This window comes from Cupressus sempervirens, chromosome 9 (assembly GCF_028749045.1).
Source record: "Cupressus sempervirens isolate cs-2001-9-10 chromosome 9, ASM2874904v1, whole genome shotgun sequence".
Classification (NCBI taxonomy): Eukaryota; Viridiplantae; Streptophyta; class Pinopsida; order Cupressales; family Cupressaceae; genus Cupressus; species Cupressus sempervirens.
In genome coordinates this window covers 47,754,136-47,770,804 of record NC_143126.1, presented here as the reverse complement: position 1 = coordinate 47,770,804, position 16,669 = coordinate 47,754,136, and the positions used below count along the sequence as shown (strand labels likewise).

General features: G+C 35.4%; 3 protein-coding genes across 3 annotated transcripts in view; 1 reads left to right on the top strand and 2 right to left on the bottom strand.

The window, feature by feature from the left end:
- The window catches only part of LOC149537548 (protein ROOT PRIMORDIUM DEFECTIVE 1-like), a 59,636-nt gene that overhangs the window by 23,063 nt on the left and 19,904 nt on the right, over positions 1-16,669 (top strand). The window lies entirely within an intron of this gene.
- On the bottom strand, positions 431-2,997 carry LOC149537551 (uncharacterized). Its single transcript, XM_089798952.1, has 5 exons — positions 2,593-2,997; positions 2,323-2,475; positions 1,837-2,237; positions 1,327-1,732; positions 431-1,191 (listed from the first exon to the last, which is right to left on the bottom strand). The coding sequence occupies exons 1-5, from the start codon at positions 2,804-2,806 to the stop codon at positions 1,064-1,066; spliced, it is 1,302 nt and encodes a 433-aa protein (XP_089655078.1). The 5' UTR covers positions 2,807-2,997; the 3' UTR covers positions 431-1,063.
- Positions 3,011-4,058, bottom strand: LOC149537550 (uncharacterized). Its single transcript, XM_089800172.1, has 3 exons — positions 3,786-4,058; positions 3,060-3,596; positions 3,011-3,021 (listed from the first exon to the last, which is right to left on the bottom strand). The coding sequence occupies exons 2-3, from the start codon at positions 3,562-3,564 to the stop codon at positions 3,011-3,013; spliced, it is 516 nt and encodes a 171-aa protein (XP_089656298.1). The 5' UTR covers positions 3,565-3,596; positions 3,786-4,058.

Sequence of the window (16,669 nt, the reverse complement as noted above, 5' to 3'; positions counted from 1 at the left end):
CATATATGTATAATATAATATAATATTATATATATATGTATATGTATATGTATATATAATATAATAATATAATATAATAAAATATATATATAATATATTTATATATATTTTATTATATATATAAGATTATACTATATATATACCAAAGTAACAAGAATCGGAATCGGATCGGAATCGGCAAGGCCGAATCGAATCGTGAATCGGCAATGAATCGGTGATGAATCGGCAAATTTGAAAAAACCCTTTAAATTTAAAGATTTTAACAATTTAAAACTTATTTCATGCACCCTTTATTGAATATAACTTAAACACACTATAACATCATCAAATAGAAGTTAAAACTTAACATACATAAACATGGAACATAAAATCCATCACATATGTAACTATGTTATCTAAAATGTAAATTGTAGGCTAGCTGAAGTAAATAGAAATCAAATGATCACAATGATTTAAATCATAGAATGTATGTAAGATGATCCATAAGACATCAAATCATAAATGTATGTAAGAATCTAAGATGAAGATCCATGAAAGTTTGAAACATATGTCTATCAATGATTCAGTATCAATATCTGTAAACAAAATATAAAAACAAGGCTCCAGCTCAAGCCTCAGACTCATAGTCATCATCATCATCCTCAACATCATCCTGAAGCTCGGCTGCAGCCTCAGCCTCAGCCTCTGAGTATCTAGTCTGCCTAGTAGCAAGGTGTCTAATGTAGGTCCTAGAGGACTGCCGAGCCATATCTCCCGCATGTAAGATGGGCTCATGAACGTCACTAGGGCCTGTGCCTGTGCGTGCACGTGTGCGTCTACCAATGCCTGAAGAACGTGCTCTAGCTGCCTCAGCCTCTATATCCACCTGGTCAACCCACACATGATCTTCCTCAGTGAAGACTGGATCCACAACCTCTGTGAGCCACTCTGATTCTGGATCAATCTCCTCTAGAATGATCGGAGAGGAGTCAGTGCCCAAAATCTGTCTGATCCTAAGACGGAGGTTGTAATGAACAAAGACAATATCATTCAACTTCTGCACTGTCAACCTGTTTCTCCTCTTCTAATGGATGTGCTCGAACATGGACCAATTGCGCTCACATCCAGAAGCGCTACTTGGCTGACTCAGAATACGAATGGCAATTTTTTGAAGTTTTGGGGTTGTGGCCCCAAACATTTGCCACCATCTATCTGCAATAAGGGAAAAATTGAAAATAGAAACAATTAGTCTCATTTACAAATTACAAGTTAACTCTAAAATTACATAATCAACTTTAAGATTAGAATTTAGATTCATGAACATTGAATATGTTATTTAATTTTTACCTGGCTGTAGTGTTGTCTGAGCATTTATGGCCATCCTGCCAGAGAAAAGTGGCCCCTCTTTGTTGTTGAACTGGTCTAGCTCAACAATCGCAGCAGCGCTATCTTCATCGCTACTCAACCTCTGAATCACTGTGTATAAGCCAGTGAGAGCCTCCGCATCCGCCTTGAACTCAGGACGGAAACGATATGCCAGATTCAGAAAGTAAGCTGTTGCATGGATGGGTCGATGGAGCTGATTCTGCCATCTCCTATTGATGATGTCCCAAATAGGGCCATACCTCTCCTGCACTCCTGCATATTGGGCTCTGATGGCCTCCTTGGCCCTATCCATGCCCTCATAAATGTAGCCCATAGAGGGCTTCTCCCCATCAGCAGTTCGTAGCAAAGCTACAAGGGGCTCAGTGACCTACATATAAAGTAAAACAAAAAACTTGAGTCAAAACTTAAATATAAAATAATATAACTTAAAGTAAAAGTAAAATACTAAATGTTAAATTGCAATAAATTTACTTGCAGGATTTCTCTAGCGGGTTTCCAAAAACCATCCTCATCAAATATGCAATCCGCCACATCTATCCCTACAGTGGTCGTAGCATAGGAAGAGGAAATCCACTCCCGCCCAACAAACATGCTCCTCAATTCATCTCTTGATGTCAACAAGGACTGCAAGGTGATGAAATTCAAGGCAAACCTCGTGATACCTGGGCGAGCTAACTCTTTGCCTTCTGTGTACTTCCTCATTGTGCTAAGGACAAATGAATGATTATAAATGAATTTGCATATGTTTTTTGCCCTTTCCACACATGACTTGACAAACTCAAGTTTGCCAATTTCCTCCAACATGAGGTCAATGCAATATGTCGCACAAGGGGACCAAAATATGGTGGGGTGCCTCTCCATCAAAAGTTTACCTACAACAATTTTAAGTCAATTAGAAATTCAAATTTCAAAATTCAAATAAATTTATTTTCAAAACTTGAAAAGTTAAAAGTTTACCTGCAGCAACATAACTTGCTGCATTATCCGTCACCACCTGGATCACATTTTGTTCTCCCACCTCTGCTATGACTTCCTCAATAGCCTCACATAAGTATGTGGCATTTTTTACATGTGCGGAAGCATCAATGGATTTGATGAACATGGTATATCCTACAAGTAACAAAACAACGAATTAGAATATTAAAATTAAATGGATAATCAACAAATTAGCATTCAACAAATCAAAATTTACAATTATGTATGTAGGAAAGTAGAATGATCAATTACCTCCACAGGATACAAGAAAATTGAGGAGTGTTCTATTCCTCCTATCTGTCCAACCATCAGTCATGATGGTGCAACCCTTTGCAATCCACTCCTTTTGGTTCTCCTCGAGCTCAGCCCTCATGTCCTCTACCATCTCATCCAAGAGGTATCCGCTCAACTCAGCCTCAGTTGGGGCTTTAAACCCCGGACCACAAATAGCAACCGCGTCTATCATGTTCTGCCAATAAGGAGCCCTGTCACAAATAAAAATTTAGATGTCAAAGACTCAAATTATAAAACAAGTAAATATAATTAAAGTTTTACTTTTACTTTTAATTTTAACTTTAAAGAAAACAACGAAAAAAGAATCAATTACCTGGCTGCAATAAATGGAATGTTGCAAAAGTACCAAAATTTGCATATCTCCTTTCTGGTAGCATCATGAATTTCCTTGTTCAAACCCATGTCCTCAAGCATGGGTTGGGAACCAGTAGTAGTGCGGGGCACAAAGTAACTATCCATTCTGTTTTTCCGCACTCTAGGCTGCAATAGGTTGGTGTGGGACTCTGTCTCAGTATGTGACCGACTAGCACTAGCACGAGCAGAAGAACTAGGATAAAAAGGAGGCCTAGAAGAACCCTCTCCAACACAACCTACAGATGCAGAAGCTGATGCAGATGCAGATGTGGATGCGGCTGCAGATGCGGATGCAGGAACATGGGAGCCAATACCCCTTAACCCTTCAAGTTGCATTTTCCTATTGGCTTTGTCTTTTTCAATTTTTTCTAATGCCATTAAGCAAGTGCGTTTTGCCTCAGGAGTTTGGTGATTGCAAATTGTAACATCGTGTCCAGGTATAGCAGCAATGTGGTATTTCAATCTATAAATACCCCCAGAAGTTATTTTTTCTTTACAAAAAATACATTTTGTTTGATATTTGGTTCTTCCAGGAAACTCTTCGTTATATTTCCAACATTCATCTTTTCTACCCATTGCGAATTTGCAAAAAATGAAAGCAAAGGCTGCTGCAATAAAAATTTATATGTAAAATATCAAAGTTTGAAGTTAATAAAAGCTACAAAACAACAAACCCTAGTTTGCAACTTAGTAAAAATAAAGAACATTCAAGCTCTAAACTAAAAATCTTGAAAACTATAAAAATTTAACAAAAAATGCATAATACACTAACATGCAAAAAAAAAAAGAGCACTTACCTCTTGCAAATGAGTTGAGGAGTGTTGAGATTGGCTCCCTAATGCTCCCAATGCAATTGATGGCCTCCCCAAATGGATTGCTGATCTCTTTTGTGCTCTTTCTTCTTGCCGGTTAGAAACCTATGGCTTTTCTTTTCTCTTCTTCTCTCTCACTTTTCCTCTCTTCTACTCATGTTAAACAAATAGAAGGCCCTTTAGGGTTATAACAAAGAGAATAGGTCAAAAACAAAGTAAAAAAAACAAGCAATTTTTTTAAATTTTACAACTCTATACTTTATTGGCCGTGGGCGATTCATGCTGATTTTTCTAGGCGATTCATGCGATTTTTTGGATGAATCGCCTGAATCGGCGATTCAGGCGATTCACTTGAAGAAATCGGCAATGGCGATTTCCGACTCCAAAAAAATCGCCATTGTTGAATCTAATCGCTGAATCGCTGATTCAGGCGATTCTCGTTACTCTGATATATACACACTAAGTTATCGATGCGTCTAGCCTAGAGGGGGACGTAGATGCGGACATGGACTGGTGCACGGATGCAGGAGGATGCATGGTGGGTGTTGTCAGGAAGCACCGTTTTCTCTTGTAGATGCGCGTGGGGTGCTACGGAGAGCATCTAGAGAACATCCAGGTGGATCTTGTGAGCATCCGGTTGTTTTCAACTAATAGTCACTTTAGTGACTTAAAAGAACATGTGTTTTAAATGTTTTTTTTCCTTCTATTTGCCTCACAACCCTAAAACGGCCTTAAAAGAGGCCATTCATTGCCCACTCTTCCCATTTAGTTTGCAGCTAGGCTCTCTTCTCATTTGGTCTCCATTGTGGCATTCTGAAAGCAAGGTCATTCGTTTTGCAGAGGAGCATTTGTAGGGTGTCTATTGAGCTTCCACAAAGGACGATTAAGCATCTAAGGTAAGCATTTGGTCCATTTCATGAGTATTTTTAGTGATTTTTTTTTAGATCTTCATGAATTTTTCAAGTTTTAGAAGAAAATTTTCAAGATTTTTCAATTTTTTTTAATAAAGAAATGAAGGAATAAGTGTAGCCATCTTCTTTTAGTATTTTTGTATTGTATATTTGCACTTGTATGTTTCAAACTATCATGTTCATAGTTTTAACTTTTTAAAAACATTTCTAAGTTAATTTTTTCTATTTTCTTATTAGATTCATAGTTTCTATTGTGCAAGAATGACCACTACTGATAGTCAAAGTTCAGCAGCAGGGCAAGAATGAAGTGATAACATCAATATTGATGTGGCATCTCCATTATGGAGACACACCACAAGATCATCACAGGTTTCCGAAGGTGGGTCATACATTTGGAAATGCAATATATGTCATAGTAAACCATTCAATAGCTCATATTCTCAGGTCAAAGCTCATTTTATGGGCCCTATTGGTAAAGGAATAGCATTATGCAAGGGAAGTAAAGATGGAAAAGGTTGAGCGATGCACAGTTACCCAGATTCATAAAAGAGCAAGAGGCTGCTGATTGTTTAGTGAGCAAATCAAAAACAAGTTTTTACAAACCTCATCTACAAAGAGCAAAGTGAATGTGCCCACTGATCATGTTGCATCCTCCAAACATCCATTCTTGGAAGTGGGAGAGGAGGATGATGAAGTAGAAGTTATTACCCACAAAAGAGGTCTGTTGGATCAAGCATTCAAAATGGAGGCAAGAGAGATTGCTGATGAAGCAATTGCATGTTGCCTTTATGCCAGTGTTCTCTCTCTTAATTTGGTAAGATTGCCATATTGGAAGGAAATGGTTGCAGCCATCCTTAAAGCACCAGCTGATTACATTAGCCCCAAGTATGAAAATGTGCGTACTACTCTTTTGCAAAAAAAGAAGTTTTCTATAGACAAAGCTCTTCAACCAATTAGGACATCTTGAAAAACTTCCAGCATAGCTATTGTGTCTGATGGATGGAAAGACACAAGAAACCGACCATTGATAAATGTGATCGCAATGTCCCCCAAAGGAGCAATGTTTTTGAGGGCTATTGATTGTGAAGGACAAGTAAAGGATTCACAATTCATTTCTAGAATTCTCATTGAGGCAATAGAGATGGTGGGTAGTGAGAATGTGGTCCAGTCACAGATAATGCCACGAATTGTAGGGGTGCAGGTGCTTTGGTTGAGTCTTGATATGACCATATTTTTTGGACACCATGCACTGTACACTCTCTCAACTTGGTCATGCAACAAACTGGAAACTGGCACCCAAATAGATTGGGCGAAGCAAATATACCAAGAGGGAGAGTAGATACAAATGTTTGTGACAAATCACCACATGTCACAATCTATATTCAGATCATTCTCTAAGTTGGAGTTGTTGAAGGTAGATTTTAAATTGTAATTACTTAGTTTCATTTATTTATTTATTTTGAATAAGTTTTATATTCATGTTCAATATCAAATTTCTTGTTTATAACTTCGTTTTATATTTGATGTCATATTGTTAACTTGCTTATAGGTTGCTGAGACTAGATTTGCATCTCATACTGTTGTTATGGAACGACTCTCAAGGTGCACTCAACATTGGGCCAAATGGTTATTTGTAACAAATGGGCTATATGGAAGGCTTCAAATTCAGAGAGAGCCTTGAGAGTCAGGGGTATGATCTTGGATGAGCATTGGTGGGGTCGTGTGCAATTTGTATTGGATTTCACCGAGCCTATCATGACTATGCTACACTTTGTCGATACAAATGCACCTTGCTTGGGGGATGTGTATGATGGCATGGACACCATGGTAGAAAAGATAAAGCTTTCCACACAAGCACATGAGACTAACCCCACAAAATGTGAAGCCTTGTGCAAAAAGGTGGAGGATATGCTTGATTAATTTATATCGTTGAATTTGGTTATTTCTTTTGATGAAAGCAACTTTTCTCATCAATGTAATTGGTAACCATTTAGATCGGCTAACCTTCCAACTGAATATGGAATATATCTATAAGATTGTTATTTCAGAGTTTCATTTATAAGAATAATGATTATGAGTATATTTTCAAATCTTATGTTATTGCCACAGTTAGCAATAGGAAGAGAGGGAATGGAATAGAGGCATCTGACGCCCTAAATGATACAGTGGTATTTGATCTTTTAAATGATATAGTGTTATCTGATGCCCCAAATGATAGAATGGTATCTAATGCCCCAAATGATACAGTGTTATCTAATGCCTTAAATGTTCCAATGGTAATTGATGCCCAAATTAATATGGTGGTATGTGATGCCCTAATTGATGCAATGATAATAGATGCCCTAATTTATACAACGTTATGTGATGCCCTAATTGATTTATTGGTATTTGATGGTAATCGTAATTTGATTTTGATATTGTGGTATTGGATGGCAATCGTCATTGATCCTATGTGCTATTTGTGGACTAACCTGGGTGTTTGTAGAAGCATCCCTAGATTGATTTCGATTTCGAATTCCATGGTATGTAGATTTAAATTTTCATAGTAAATTCATTGATGGTGTTTTCAATTGTTTGTTTTAAAATTTTGTTTAATTGTTTGTAACCGTTAATCTCATTCACATGAACGTAACTAATATAACTGTCTTCCTATAAAAATGAAGTAATAATTGTATTTGTTTGATATGTTAGTTGTTAATTAAGACTTGGGAAAAAGTGGTTGTTACATATTTGTATCAGAGCGTCGAGTTCGACACTAAACCTTGGACCTAACACTGTTTTAGAAAAAAAACTGAGAATGTAATGTTGAAAAAGATTTGTTTACGTAACTGGATATTTTTACAATCAAGCTGGAAAAAAAAAATCACAACAGGGAATCATCCAAAATAGTCAGGGAAGGGTTGAGATGATGGTGTGGTCCATATGAAATTGATAGGTGGATAAACTGCAATATCATAAAGATGAATCAGAACTAAGAAAATGACATGATTGGCAAGTTGAGCGGTGGTGATCAGGTTGTTCATTTGCCCATCTAAATCCTTGGCCAAGGTAGATTAAAGGCATGCTTGCCTAAAATGGATCACTAAGAGGTCGGTAGTGCCAGTTGATAGAGAGAAGGATTGGTGGAAGTGTTTCCTCAACCTTGTCTATTGTTGAGCGAACACTCTAACACCAAGATGCTTGGGTGGTAGGACCAAAATGGTACATGTGCTTTATCTCAAGAGGGAGGGCCATTTTTAGTAGAGAATGAGAAGATTAAATTGGGTCCAAATGCCGAGGCTTGCACAATGCAAACCAGCTACTATAACCTTGATGAGATGTTATCTAAACTCTGATGACGGCTAGATATTTCTTTTCAGTTACATGTTTCCAACAATATACTTTATGCAATTATATTCCTATTCATATGAAATGGTAGTAATATTTTGTTTTCTATTTTGGACTTGAACTGAAGGAAAAACAAAATTGTGAACCACGATTTTGAATGATAATCCTTTTTGATGTTGATTAAATGACAAGGTCATTTTGTGTTCCAGTATGGAGTAAACACACTTGCATAATTGAAACTATCAATGCTTATTTATAAATGTAACTTTTGTTTGGCTTAAATTTCTCCTTGAACATTACACTGACAAGATGGGCATGAAAGCCTAGGTCACACAAATAGCAAAGATAAATTTCCAAATATTTATAGGTGAATGATGAGCATGCTCAGATGAGCTGCTCTATATGAACCCTATGTAAATTTGTTTCAGATGCTTATGATCAATCCATGACCCAAGGATGGGTTGAGCTAAGAAAATTTAGCATGATAGGTAGAGTTCCATGGAAATGTAAGAGTTTTTGTGGACTCAGATTTTAAGCCACAAACAAAATATGGTAGACAAAACATTCAAGCATCAAGCTGCACCTGTCTCAGGAATTGCATGTGGGCATGTAGTCCAAGTGTTAAGAGATTGGGACACATATAGTGTGGTTCCTTGTTAAACATAACCTCTATGATTTTGATGATGATCTTTCATAATATATCATGTTTCTACCTTTTGACACACTGCTATACATGTATAATACACATACGATACTAATTTTTATATGGTAATGAAATAACAAGACATACTGAGCTGTTTATATTGTTTAGAGATGAAGTATATTTCTACCATGGGATGATTAATTTGAGGAAATGTTATTGTGATAAGATGGGCATGAAGGCCGAGGTTACGCAAATGGAAAACATGGATCTATTAACCTTTTTCAGGTGATCTGTAGGTTTACAAGGATGATCCACTCATTAATGAGTACCATATGCCAGATGGTATGTATATGTGGCTTAAATTATGTGATCAAGTTATGATCTAGAACATGTTAGTTGAGGGATTATAAATTTTGAATACTTATCTTACTCTCAATTATTGAACGCTGAAAATTATCTTATATGAGATATGAATATGAGAATTGAACTAAATATATTATGAGTGTCTACATGAGTATGACAAGAACATGAAATAGGATATCCTACAATGTGATCAACTCAAGTAATGCTAATATGACCACACTTATAGTAAAGTAAACTCAGGTGAGTGTGTGTTTCAATTTTGATTTTATGATATCATGGAGGCGTTTATTTGGAAGCATTAAGGTAAAGGAATAATAGATCTTGAATTTTGATCATGACTTAGATTTTGAAAAGAAATAATATCATGATGCTATATATACATCTTGTATTTGGAATATTCTTTTAGTATCTAAAAATTGCAGAGATCATCGAGAATGATGAAACAAAAAGGGGAATGGTACGTTACATTCCAATTTTAAATGCTCCTTTATAATGTTCGTTACAATTTCAAATTCATCGAGGACGATGAAACACAATGGTATGTTACATCCAAATTTTGACCTAATTTAGAATGTTCATATAGTCGTTGAAGTTCACATGAAGTCAGTTGACAGTTAAATTTGTTATAATCCTATGAAATGATAAGATGGTTAGTTGTAATTTCATATGAAAATAACATGCTAGTTATTTATCATGAATTAATGGAACTGAAAAGGCAGTTAGCGGTTATGATTATTTATGATTAATAACTTGTTATGGTAATATGATTTAACTGCGAAGAATTTTCTGGTAGGGAGCATGTCAAAGGGGTGGAAACATTGTCAGAAAAGAATTGGGCACAGGATCATCACCATCATTGGGCAAATTGGTATGAATCGTGAATCACTATGGTTGAGGATCTAATAACTGCATAACAGGATACAATTAATGGACACGCATGAGCTATTAGATAAACATTAAAAACATTAATGATTTTAACTTAATTAAAGTACATACTTTTAATGGCTTTTGATTGACTTTTCCACCACATCATTATATACATATTTATGTACACAGATATAAATTAAAGGTGACATCATAATATTATTTTTATGCAAGATTTTATCTATTTAATACGTACATTTAAATGCATGTACAAGAAGAGAAAATAAATCTTCCTAGATGAAACATGTATTTAGATATACATATTTAAAAGGTACAACCTTGGATAAACATTTAATATGTTCCATCTTAATAAAATATATTTATGTGCAAGTAAATAAATATATTTATATTATTCTTTTGATTTCTAACCTTTCAATTCTTTTCCTTATTTATTCAATTTTTTGCTAAAAACCGAAATGCACACTTGGCATATTTTATTGGCAATCAAGAGCTAAGTCTCTTCTTTTTAAGTTATGGCTTCTTGGAAGCCAAAGAGACTTTGAATATTTCTTATATTATGAAGTCGAGAGAGACCATTAAAAACACAACATATCACCCAATTTCTTTTTGACATATCAACCAAATACTTCTACATATATTACATGATATCTCTGCTATATACCACCCAATATCTACTGCATTTACCTTGCAACAATGCCTTTTTCCTTGATTTTTGCTAAAGAGATGTGATTGTTAATCACATTGAAAATTGCACCTGAAGATTCATTCCGTGGAGAAGCTGATTATTAGCGCCCAACAAACTCCATTTTATTTCCAGATTTCTACCAGGTTATTTGGTTGCCCATATCCCAAGTATTGCAATATGTTTTATATTAGTTATTACTTCAGTCTAATTTTTATAGCAGTAAGATACAATTCCGGATTATGAAGCAAATCATCCTTGTTTATAATATCATCGGTTATGATGAATACAAGCCAAGTATCCATGACATGATATCATATTTTATTTATGCCGTTGAAAGTCAGAAACAAATGGTATTTATCATGCAAGTCTTAAGATTATATTCTTAGGTCACAAAAATATGATTTGCTAAAAAACATGTAACATTCTTATATTAGTTGAGGATTAACAGAAAGAGTTGGTTGCTCTGAGATTCAAACACCTAGGACTTACCCAACTGTATAGCCAAAGAAAAGAGTGAAGAGGTGAAAAAGGAATCCGCAATAACATGAAACAACATCAGATGTGACATAACAATGTTTATCATATTTAAAAGGAATCATCTAATAGCTCAACAACATCAGATGTGACAAAACAATGTTTATGATATTTAAAAGGAATTATTTAATAGCTCATGCATGATCATGTTTATTGTTTTCTCCTGTAGTCAAGTTGAGTGGTGTGATTAGATACCAGGATGCTCAATGGATGACAAGGCGTTCCATGTCTATTTCGGGTAGGGAGGGCCTTTCTAGTTAAAGAAAGTGTGCGGATAATTTTAAGGTCTGTGTTTGAGTAGCTAAGCCCCTGAAAATGTTTCCCCTCTCCACAAGATGTCAGGACGTGCATCAGATAAAGATAAGTTGAGCATTCAAACATTTATTGGTAACATGTATTTTTAGTTTTATGATATTTATACAAGTAGAAGATATGATTGATTAATTTCTATTGCTGAATTCGGTTATTTCCTTTGATGAAAGCAACCTTTCTCGTCAATGTAATTGGTAACCATTTAGATTTGCTAACCTTCCATCTGAATATGGAATATATCTATAGGATTGTTATTTCAGTCTTTCATTTATAAGAGTAATGATTATGAGCATATCTTCAAATCTTATGTTATTGCCACAGTTAGCAATAGGAAGAAAGGGAATGGAATAGAGGTATCTGACACCCTAAATGATACAGTGGTATTTGATGTTCTAAATAATATAGTAGTATTTGACGCTCCAAATGATACAGTGGTATCCAACGCCCCAAATGATACAGTGGTATCCGATGCCTTAAATGTTCCAATGGTAATTGATGCCCTAATTAATATGATGGTATGTGATGCCCTAATTGATCCAATGATAATAGATGCCCTAGTTTATATAGCGGTATGTGATGCCTTAATTGATTTAGTGGTATTTGATGGTAATCGTTATTTGATTTTGATATTGTGTTGTTGGATGGTAATCGTAATTGATTCTAAGTGCTATTTGTGGACTAACTGGGTGTTTGCAAAAGCATCCCTAGATTGATTTCGGTTTTGAATTCCATGGTATGTAGATTTTAATTTTCATAGTAAATTCATTGATGGCATTTGGAATTGTTTGTTTTGAAATTTTGTTTAACTGTTTGTAACCATTATTCTCATTCACACAAACGTAACTGATATAACTGTCTTCCTATGAAGACGAAGTAATAATTGTATTTCTTTGATATGTTAGTTGTTAATTAAGACTCGGGAAAAAGTGGTTGTTACACCTCTTTTGTGAGTAATAACTTTTACTTCATCATCCTCCTCTCCCACTTCCAAGAATGGATGTTTGGAGGATGCAACATGATTAGTAGGCACATTCACTTTACTTTTTGTAGATGAAGGTTTGTACAAACTTTTTTATGATTTGCTCACTAAACAATCAACAACCTCTTGTTCTTTTATGAATCCGGCTAATTGCGCATCACTCAACCTTTTTCCATCTTTACTTCCCTTGCACAATGCTATTCTTTTACCACTAGGGCCCATAAAATGAGCTTTGACCCAAGAAAATGAGCTATTGAATGGTTTACTATGACATATATTGTATCTCCAAATGTATGACCCACCTTCGGAAACCTGTGATGATCTTGTGGTGTGTTTTCATAATGGAGATGCCACATCAATATTGAAGTTATCACTTTGTTCTTGCCCTGCTGCCGAACTTTGACTATCAATAGTGGCCATTCTTGCACAATAGAAAATATGAATCTAATAAGAAAATAGAAAAAAATAACTTAGAAAGGTTTTAAAAAAACTATGAACATGAAACATACAAGTGCAAATATACAATACAAAAATACTAAAAACAGATGGCTACATTGATTCCTTCATTTCTTTACAAAGAAAAAAATGAAAAATCTTGAAAAATTTCTTCTAAAACTTGAAAAATTCATGACGATCTATAAAACATCACTGAAAAAGCTCATGAAATGGATCAAATGCTTACCTTGGATGCTTTATTGTCCTTTGTGGAAGCTCAATAGACACCCTATGAATGATCTTTTTCAAAACTAATGACCTTGCTTTCAAAATGCTACAATGGAGACCAAATGAGAAGAGAGTCCAGCTGCAAACAAATGGGCAATGAATGGCCTCTTTTAGGGTTGTTTTAGGGTTGTAAGGCAAATAGGAGAAAAAAAACAATAAAAGAACATTTAAAGCACATGTTCTATTAAGTCACTTAAGTGACTGGCTGTTGAAAACGTCCAGATGCTCACGGGATGCGCTCAGATGCTCCCCTAAGCACCCTGCATGCATCTGCAGGACAATAAGGTGCTTCTTGACAGCACCCCCTGTACATACTCCTGCATCCGCGCACTAGAACGCATCCGCATCCCCATCCCCATCCCCCTCCAGCCCAGACGCATCGGTAACTTAGGTCTTAAGGACTCATTGTATGACCACTGTCACAACTGTAATAGTCATCATTTGTCCTTCATTTCTTTGTGAAATGAATCTAGATATATTAGAAATGTATTGTTGATTTTCCTTAAATGTGTTAAGGCCCTACATATGAAGTTAAGTGCACACGGAGATGGGGGAAAAGACACACTGAGGTCATTCTACAAGCACTGCTCAAACAGTAAAACAGTAAGGACTGTAGCTTGAGTACTGTTGATTGTTTTGAAGACGAGAATTCTTCCAAATGAGGATAGTGGAAGAACGTATGTTAAGGGATCTAAACAAGTCTTTCTAATCAAGTTTGTTTGAATTAGGCTCAGTTTCCCATGACGATCAAGCAGCGTGGTGTCCAGTGAGGAATGACAGTGACAGTAAATTACATTTGGGATCTTGTTTTAAGGATTGCATTGCAGGGGTCCCAGTGTAGATTGTCAAATAGTAGAGGGTTTTTAATCTTGTTAGATGCCTCGATTCCATGAAGCAAGTACCGTGTATTGATTTTGGGTCAGTAAGTACCCTTGGAGTTGTGTTGGAGTAGGGTTATCTGGATCCTGTATCACTCTAGTAGCTACAACACCAAGATCTAGGAGCAGATTATCCGACCAATCTCCACAGTAAAGATCATAATATGTCAACTCAAAATTTCTCCAGAAAGCCCCTAAGTTTCCTTTATCCAATATGGGGAATATCCTCATAGAACATTGAATAAATGTGAGTCAAGCTAATGTGCAAACATGGGTTGATCCAAGTTGGCCTTTGGATTTACAAATGATGGGGAAAGAGAGATGAGAGAAAACTTGTCTTAAATGAAACCCAGTAAATTTCCAACACTGTCGTCAAAATTATTCAAATCAACAACTTGATCTAGTGTTAGAGCAACTGATTCTTGATTATTGCTGGACGACAAGCAATTTTGTGAAGGGCTGACTGTCATGCCCTTGCCTCAGCAGTCACAACTTGAATCACACAATTTGAGCTGTCTATTCTTGATCATTGCTTGAGGACAAGCAATTTCGGGAAGGGTGGACTATCATGCCCCTGCCCAAGCAGTCACAATTTGAATCAAACCTATCACAGGTGGTTATAAATTATTAACTTAGGCGATAAAATTTATGATAAAGCCAATCAGGTTAAAATGGCAGTGATTGAAAAAGAGACCAAATGAAATTAAAAGAAATTAATATAACAAGCAAGAGAGGCTGACTGAGATAAGTATAGTATGTCAACAATAAAGCAGCAATTATCTTCTAGGAAAAGGTACGATTCAGAAACAAAACAGAATATATTAAACAGACAGCATCTTTAGTAATCACTTTTCAAAAGGTGCAATTAAATTAGTGTTAATAAAGAGGACAACTTAAGAAGAGGTGCAGTGTAGCAAGGAAAGGATGCCTATTGGAAGGGACACGACTCTTCTGTTCCAAGGAGGTAAATATGTGTCAAAGTTTAAAAGCCAAGCAAGCATGAGGAGATGAACAGCAGAAACAAAGGAATGAACAGCAGAGGCAATTGTGTATACAGCAGAACAATCCATTTATAATCTTTTAATTTTTATTGTGGTATGAAGAAGTAGTTATGCATATATATTTTGCATGGATTATAAATAGAAGTGAATATATATTTAGATCAGATTTTATGCAGTCAATAAATACTTGAATCTCATTACCTATGCATTTATTGAATATGAATTTTTTTATGTAATGATTTATCATGTTGAGGGAAGGGAGTGGAAAAAGGGAGAACAGCAGAAAAACCCTCACTAGGTATACCACCTCATAAAGATGGTTAAAGACCACAGGGCCAAGGAGGATAAGGCCTTGTTCTTGGGTCTAGGGTTGAGTGTCATTTTAAGGGCGCCGTATTGCAGCCTTCCCTACAAACCCCACATGGGTCAATTTCTGAAGTGAACTAGAAGGGATTCTCAATTAGTAGAGGTAAGAGGTTGATGCGATGGAGAATAATGACATACAAACCTCACTTTGTGCATCACCTCGTAAAGATGGTTAAGGACCACGAGGCCAAAGAGGACAAGGTCCTGCTGTTGGGCCTAGAGAAGAGGATATTTGGGGCACCTCATAATATATTTCATCTCAACCCTTGTCATTGTTGAACCCCACATAGTCATTTAGATTTGTTTTGTAAATATATATATTTAATAACTCTAGAAGTGGGATGTATTTCATGAATTATGTCTACATTATTATCTGAATTGGTTGCAGGGTTCCTTAGAGGCATATCTCATCTTATTCTTAAGTATGGATTGTATGTCTAACTATATTATGCCCTTTATTTCATTTGGGTTTGTGAAATTAGGGCAAAACACAAGGTGATCCAAGAAAGAGACATCACAAACATAAAATTAAAACTAGCACTTGCAACCGATGGAGCAAGGGGTACGTCGATAGTTGAACAAGTTACAAGTCTATAAGATGATTGCACACATATATTTGTTTTTGCTAGACATTTAATTAATATAAAAGGAAACTTAACATTCAAATAAATAAATTAAATGTTGTCAATTTGAAATAGTTAAATTTAATTGTTCTTCTATTCATAATATTCATCAAAAAACTTTAAAAGAAATGTAGAAGAGGAAAAAAAAACAAAAGATACTTTAATTGCAAGAACAAATGGATTTCAAGAAGTATAAGTTTGAATTGGTAGTACAAATGCTTTTCAAAAAAACACAATATGCATCGCACAAGGGGCATTTTCTCACCATACCTGTACCACAACAACTTTTCTCATTAGGGAAAGATGATATTGAAATGCATAAATGTAACCAATAAAAAAAGTGACGAGTAATCTTCCTTTTCCTTGATAATTATATATGGATTGTTTTTCATTCTTAAATATCAATCAAATGAGATTGGTTGTCGTTTATGAAGGTTTTCTAGTCATTTAACTCTTTAACCAATATCAATTGTTGTTTTTTGAAGAGTGTATCCTTGGGATTTTTGTATGGTGAGTGTCGATGACATGGATAGTAGTATTTTTCTAAGATTACCTAGGGATATATGTATTATATAGGTTAATGCTTTTGGTGATCTTGATTCCAAGTGGGTCGTTGGAATTCTCAAATTAAACAACTAC

Bases quoted from the DNA above. Each gene is read 5' to 3' on its own strand.
- LOC149537551 (XM_089798952.1), bottom strand. From the start codon at position 2,806: ATGATAGACGCGGTTGCTATTTGTGGTCCGGGGTTTAAAGCCCCAACT. The intron at 2,476-2,592 runs GTAATTGATCAT...TGTTACTTGTAG, and splicing joins TTTTCTTGTATCCTGTGGAG to GATATACCATGTTCATCAAA. The intron at 1,192-1,326 runs GTAAAAATTAAA...CCCTTATTGCAG, and splicing joins TCAGACAACACTACAGCCAG to ATAGATGGTGGCAAATGTTT.
- LOC149537550 (XM_089800172.1), bottom strand. From the start codon at position 3,564: ATGGGTAGAAAAGATGAATGTTGGAAATATAACGAAGAGTTTCCTGGA.